This window comes from Salmo salar, chromosome 06, assembly GCF_965601325.2.
Source record: "Salmo salar chromosome 06, fSalSal1, whole genome shotgun sequence".
Taxonomy (NCBI): domain Eukaryota; kingdom Metazoa; phylum Chordata; class Actinopteri; order Salmoniformes; family Salmonidae; genus Salmo; species Salmo salar.
The window spans coordinates 60114694-60122129 of NC_138296.1; the positions used below are offsets into that span (position 1 = coordinate 60114694).

General features: G+C 40.5%; 1 protein-coding gene across 1 annotated transcript; it reads right to left on the bottom strand.

Annotated features, from left to right (window-relative positions):
* Positions 1-4389: 4389 nt before the first annotated feature.
* Positions 4390-6923, bottom strand: LOC106607681 (insulinoma-associated protein 1a). The gene has a single exon (XM_014204885.3). It carries the CDS (start codon positions 6702-6704, stop codon positions 5292-5294), a length of 1413 nt encoding a protein of 470 aa, XP_014060360.3. The 5' UTR covers positions 6705-6923; the 3' UTR covers positions 4390-5291.
* Positions 6924-7436: the final 513 nt, after the last annotated feature.

Below are 7436 nucleotides of genomic sequence, written 5' to 3' on the forward strand. Positions count from 1 at the left end.
TCCTTTGGTCTGGTTAGTCCAAATTTGAGATTTTTGGTTCAAACTGCAGTGTCTTTGTGAGACACAGAGTAGGTGAACGGATGAGATGATCTCCACATGTGTGGTTCCCACTGTGAAGCATGGAGGAGGAGGTGTGATGGTGTGGGGGTGCTTTGCTGGTGACACTGTCTGTGACGTATTTAGAATTCAAGGCACACTTAACCAGCATGGTTACCACAGCATTCTGCAGCGATACGCCATCCCTGTTTTAGCAGCGAGACTGTTAAACAGCCATCACTAAGTCAGAGAGGCTGCTGCCTACATACAGACTTGAAATCATTGGCCACTTTATTAAAATGGATCACTAGTCACTTTAAATAATTCCACTTTAATAATGTTTATATATCTTACATTATTAATCTCATATGTATATACTGTATTTTATACCATCTATTGCATCTTGCCTATGCCGCTCGGTCATCCCTCATCAATATATTTATATGTACATATTCTTATTCCATCCCTTTAGATTTGTGTGTATTAGGTAGTTGTTGTGGAATTGTTAGATTACTTGTTGGATATTACTGCACTGTCAGAACTAGAAGCACAAGCACTTCGCTTCACTCACATTAACATCTGCTAACCATCTGTATGTGACCAATACAATTTGATTTGATCCCATCTGGTTTGTGCTTAGTGGGACTATCATTTGTCTTTCAACAGGACAATGACCCAAAACACACCTCCAAGCTGTGTAAGGGATATTTGACCAAGGAGAGTGATGGCCTCCACAATCACCTGACCTCAACCCAATTGAGATGATTTGGGATGAGTTGGACTGCAGAGTGAAGGAAAAGCAGCCAACAAGTGCTCAGCATATGTGGGAACTCCTTCAAGACTGTTGGAAAAGCATTCCTCATGAAGCTGATTAAGAGAATGCCAAGAGTGTGCAAAGCTGTCATCAAGGCAAAGGGTGGCTACTTTGAAGATTCTCAAATATAAAATATATTTTGATTTGTTTAACACTTTATTGGTTACTACATGATTCCATATGTGTTATTTCATAGTTTTGATATCTTCGCTATTATTCTACAATGTAAAAATAAAGAAAAACCCTTGAATGAGTAGGTGTGTCCAAACTTTTGACTGGTATCCATAATTTCAAAGCTTAGTGATTCACTCATAATGGTCAATTTCTTAGAGAATGTTGTAAACTGGACTACATGTAGGAAATTACTTTGAAGAGATGGTGATTGGGTCAAAATAGGCATTTGGCTATTGCTAAATTCAGTATACTTGTCTTTAGCTGCCACTTCCCAAAAGTGAGGCTCTTCCCACATGCCAACTCATTATTCTCAGCTTCGGAAGCATCGTCATTCACCAAAGTTTGTGTGGCTATCCTTCAACACTGCATCCTTAGAAATATTTTCCAGACTTACTTAGAGGGAATTGTTGATGTGTTGTCAGTTTATTATTGTAGACCAAATTTTCTTCCCAAAATGCATTTTACGTACGTCTTAGCATGTATTTTTTAGGCCAACTGTATATGCAAATATGTACATATTTAATTCAATATAAACTGATATATATTCTATCAGAAAAAAATTCAGAAAATTGTTAATCCAAAAAATTATTATATTTGTGTCTACATTCAGCTGGTAAAAGTTGATTGTGACATGATTAAGTAAAAAAAATCCTTATTAGAGTGTGCTGCCTGATCTTAATGTATACATTTTCTGTTTTTATCATCCAGTGCAAGTTTTTTTTTGTCTAATCATAAGCTGAGGTTAGAAACAACCATAATAGGGCCATGCCTTAAGTTCCTGACCCATGCCACTCCCAGTGGCAATGACCATATGTGTGATTGACAGCTTGTAGGCCTCTATCACAGGCAGCAGGTACTGTGTGAGGGTGTGGCTGGCCCAGCCATCACACCTTTCTACTCCTCCAGAGATCTGGTTGCCATGGAGAACCAGGTGCAGCCCAGGTGTGAAGCGTAGTGTGAGCTGTACAGACGTGCTCAGCTATTAAGACACACTGAACCAGGGCATTTTCTCAATTTTTCTTACCCCCTTAGTTGCAATGTTAAAAATATCCCTTATTTCCTTTTTTTAAACACTATACTTAGTATCACTAAGCCAAATACAGTGTCATTGCATGATTATTAATGTGCTTTCTGAAAGTGATACTTTTATCATTTTTTATACTACAACCATACTTAAATGGTAAAAAAAAATATAGACCTATTTCCTCCGTTTTAAGCAATCAACTGTAAACCAAAGATGAAATGTGCAGACTGACTCAACTTAGTGTGCTTGGATTCAGATTTGTTATACTATTTATACTTTTTAAAGTAAAACCATTAGAAATGTGCATAAATGAACATGGGTTTGATTGAGAACCATAGGAGTACAGTGGTAGGTATTCAAAATGCCCCTGCCAATTAAGCTACAAGATTTTAAAACATCCCGGCTCATATTCTCTAATACTTCTAGAAACTATTACTAATTGTAATGTGCATAAATTAGCATACAACTTCATAGATTCAATGCCAAGAAGGTTATTATAGTTTTTTGTTTTTATATTCGTTTTTATTTCTATTTCTTTATTTTATTTGAAATTCTGTTTACTTTCAGTTCGTTTTCAGACCTGATTTGCTAGTTTTATTTAGTTTCAGTTGTATAAAATGTTTAAAAAAAAAATATTTTATTATTTGGTTTCAGTTTTAGTTGTAGTGTTGGGGACAGAAAGCATGACTTGGGAGGCTAGAAGCCATTCGTGTCTTTTGTGTGTTTTTCGGGATGTCACTTCTTGCAACTAGGAGGCAGTAATACATAAGGTGATGGGTCAGGTCATAGGTTAGGATAGGATAGGTTTAAATTATAATGGCAATGTTCCCTTGCTAAGACGTTGCATGCATCAACCAATGGTTGCATGCTATGTCATCTAATGTGCAGTTGGGCACCAGATTGCTATAACATATGATGTGGTTAGCTGATTTGTAAAATACCTATCCAGGCATTGAAAGATCTGGCATGCGTCAGGAACATACCCAATCTCAATGTGACTTGGATTTAAAAGGAATAGTGCAGAGACTGGTGCAAAAAAAACATGGTGTAACGAAAACCTCTCTCGCCCATGTTTACACCAATCCAATGCTTTTTAACTTTAGTAGTACATGCAAGAAGAATCAAGTTAGTTGCCTAGAAAATGTTTTCCGTTAAACCAGTGATAGTGATTCACAAACTAGGCCTATTTGAAACATTGCTATCTCCTGGCCACATTTACCCACCAGATTTTAGTTCGTTTTGGAGTCAAGGATAATAGTTGAATATAGTTTTAGTTTGTCAAACAGGTTTGTTTATTCTTTTATTTCAGTTTACTACATCGTTTTTTCATGATTAGTGTTAGTTTTGATTTCAGTTTAAGTTTACTATAACAACCTTGATTATAGTAAACTCAACCACAACCACAAGAAGACAGCGGTAGACATTTTAAATGCCACTACTCTTTAACCGTTTCAGCTTCAAACATTAAAACAACTTTAACATGTTCTAAACTAGATCAATTATAACTGTTAACATTAGCATAAAATAATAACCCACAGTTATAGTAACGCTTAAAACATTCAAGCTAGAGACACCAAACCAACTTTCACATGTTCCGGGCATGCTATCTATCAGTCAATCAATCAACCAATCAATCTTTCCATCTACCTACCTTTTCAACTATAAAAGGTCACTACTATTACTACGGCAGTCGCTACCACTGCTAGAACTTACTTCACAACCGTAAATACCTTAAGACAAGCTAGCAAGCACACATATTTTCTTTAGGAAATGTACTTGTATAGTTATTATGTGGATTATAATTAAATGTCTGATAATATCTAAAAAAAAAAAAAATTATGTGACTTCTAAGCAGGGCTAGTAGTGACAGGACCTAAAGTAGCACAGCATCATCTCATACTATCCTATTGCTGTGCTGATGGGATGCAGTGAGGAATAAACATACACCCCCACCACTATCTGGTGCAGTAGTGCCATCTCTGCTTCCTGTTGGTCTGCTCTGTGCTGCTAGGCTGCGATGGGATGTCGCTAATGGAGGCTGCCTCTTGTGTGAAGACGATAGCCTGAGACACAAAGTCAGTGTGGTGAGGGGGGAGCCTTTCGGGAAGGCTGCCAAAACAAACTCAGTCAAGTGTCTGTCTGGCCACCTGCTAAACACCTGCACTGCCCTGTACTCGCTCACTGACTGACCATGCAGTGCCAAGTCGAGGCTGTGTCCATTTACTTACTGACAATAGTGACATGCACTACAATATGGTCTTGACAACCAGCACTATGGCTGCAAGGTCCTACCTGAGCTCAGGTCAGAAAACATAAGTTAGTCCAAGTTAGTCAAACAATATGGATTTTTTTGCTTTTATTATTTGGACATTTAGCAAATACTGCAGAAACATACAAATGCGGTAAGAGCTTATAGATACAAAACAATCAGAGGAAAAAAATATGATTGCCTTTAAGAGCATTGAAGAGAATGTTTTATAAGCTCAAGGTCATTAGATTGTAGCCTACTTCACTCATACACCATTCTCAGTATCTATGTAAACTTGATATAAATAAGTAAAAAGGATACTTTTGCTATGGCATGAAGAAATACATTAACGAGTCACACATAAATCACACCCCCAAAAATAATTTACATAAGATAAATTCAATAAATAAATAAATAAAAATCATGATGGTTTACTTGTAGTATATTGGCAATACAGTGTGTAAATAACAGTAATGATACAATATCTGGCCAATGATAAATAAGACATTAAAAACAATCATCATTCGACACATAAATTAAGGCAGTTTTACAGCAGGTGTGTACAAGAGCTCTAATCCAAGGCATTGATGGATAGGGAAAACCTTTCAAATTGTATTATGTTCAGAGACAAAGCTAAAAATGGAATGTCCACAGATTCACAAGCTATAATAAAGCTAATAGATACATTTCCAGCCTGTGAATTAAAAGGCAATTTTATGACAACGGTACAGCTAGGATATCCCTTTCTTAGGTCTAGAAGCTAATGCAAAAGCACTTGTGCAGAGATACTAGAAAAATAAGTTAACAGTCTAATGCTTTACTTTCTTTACATCAACTAAGATGAGTCTGAAAAATATAGAATTCAAGCTCCAAACAGGATTTAAAATCCCCCTTTATTAAATGCACAGGCTGAGGATGGAGTCGAACTTCACGCACATGACTTCCATGCGTAAAGGCACAGGTTCAACAGGCTGGGCGGTTAACAGGCTGGGCGGTTAACAGGCTGGGCGCACAGGCATCTGAAGGAGGATCACCTGCCTGTTTTCTGACGGATGACATTTGTTGATGTGCCGTGTAAGTCCCGGTGAACTGTAGAACATGGCAGGGCAATATTTGCATGGGTAGACCTGCGAGGAGTGGAGGAGACGGATATGCCTTTCCTGGTTGACTCTGTTGGGGAAGTTCTCTCCACAAACAGGGCACAGGTGGCACCCTGAGGAACTCAGATTCAATGGTGCGTGGCTTGGAGTTTGGTCACTCGGATTTCCCTCGCTTTGGGATGATGGATAGGCATCGTGGTCCTCGCTGCTGGTGTTGTGGGAGGATGTGGCATGTTGAGATAGGATGTGCTTTCTCAGGTATGCCTGGCGTTTAAACTTTTTCCCACAGTAATGGCAATCATAGAGACCCTCCTCTGATCCAACTGATCCCGACTCTGACAGCCCGGGGCTGGGTGTGTCTCTTTCGCTCCGGTGTTTTATTTCTTCAGACACAGCCTTATCAATCGCCGGTATCTTATCACTCTGGGATTTAATATTTTGCGCACCAGATATTGACGCTGTATTCTGTGGCTTTGGTTTGTGCCAGCGCCTGTGGGAGGCTAGGTTCGCCGGGCAGCTGAACACCTTATCGCATTCAGGGCATCTGTATTCAACTCTCACAATCCTGGAGCACTTGTGCTGGGCCAGCGCGAATGGGTTGCCATATGCTTCTCTGCACAGTTGACAGACGAACTCACCGAGGGGTTTGTCACCTGCTGCCGGCTGTGGTCTGGGTTTTTGGTCGACGGGAGCCTCTTTAATTTTGAGGCCAAGCACGGGTGATGTGGTCATCTCGTCTTCGAAGTGTAGTTTCCTGATAGCTTTGTTTTTTTTTGATGGAGGCTTGTTTTTACGCTCGGTGTCGCTTGAAGGCCTTTTGGTGCCATTCCCGGTGACAGCGGGTGGGATTGGGTTCGTGGTTGTCCCGGTCCGGTTGCTGTTACTGGTACCGATTTTTAGGTCCACTGGGGCAAATAGATTATCTAACGTGGTAAGCGCTGCAGGTGTGGGAAAGGATTCAGCAGACACAGGTGAGCCTAGATTTAAACGTCTCTCAAAATATGCCCGTTCATGGTCCTTACTGGCGGGCCGGGTGGGGCTGTAGAGCGCCTGGTACAATGCCTCCGGGTTCCCAAACTGAACGGGTTTAGCGTCATGTCCGGGTGCCGCTGCTGTGGCTGATGCCTCGCAGAATCGGGATGCTGCTGCTGCGCGCTCAGGGAAGGATGCGAGAGCCTCCGACGGTAGTGCGTCTTTTGGACTCTGTAAAGCGTGTATTTGTTGTCCCTGCTCCTCTTCGTCAGAGCGCACCCTGTAAGACACAGGGTTCGCTTTCTTGTTCCTTTTCACTAAAAAGCCTCTTGGCATTTTTGCGGTGGACGGAACGAATAAGGCACTTTGGACCCACAAGATGATGTTGAAATAAAATCCAGGTTCAGGTTATTATTACAGACACATCGGACACTTTGATTTTCACCGTCCCCTGCTATTGATTCGTTCTCTTCCCGAGATGCTTTTACCACGACATAGCTGCACTCTTTTTAAGGAGAAATGATGACATTGTTCTCGCCCCTTGTTGCCTCATCCCCAACCAATCAGATGGAACCAAGATCCCTATGGATTTGCGAGTGGGTGGGGAGGGTGGAAATGTATTAGGATTTGTAGATTTCTAAACAGATGTACCTGAGTTTGTATTATATTACTATTGGCTCATTGCCCCCCTCCCTATCCCGTTAAAGGCACACGCCGGGACCCTCCTTTTTTACGGTCTGATGAGTTTGTATAGAAATGCACACGTGCCTCGGCTTTGTGTTTCCTTTGGAGGGGGGCTCTGATCTGCCAAAAAAGGAGACGTCCGTCACTACACAACAACCATCAGAATCTAAAATCTAAATTAGGTAGGGGTGCCTGATTAACGGACAATGACAAAGATTCTGGGGTTGGTTTTGTTTATTAGTAGGCCCTACTCAAAATATTACCATCAGTGCAGACACACGCACAATGTCGAGTTGCATGTTTTAGTCTGCTTCAATTGCATACATATTCAACCTTATTCGAGGCTAAATCATTTCGTCAAATGATTTATTGGCAACCTATATT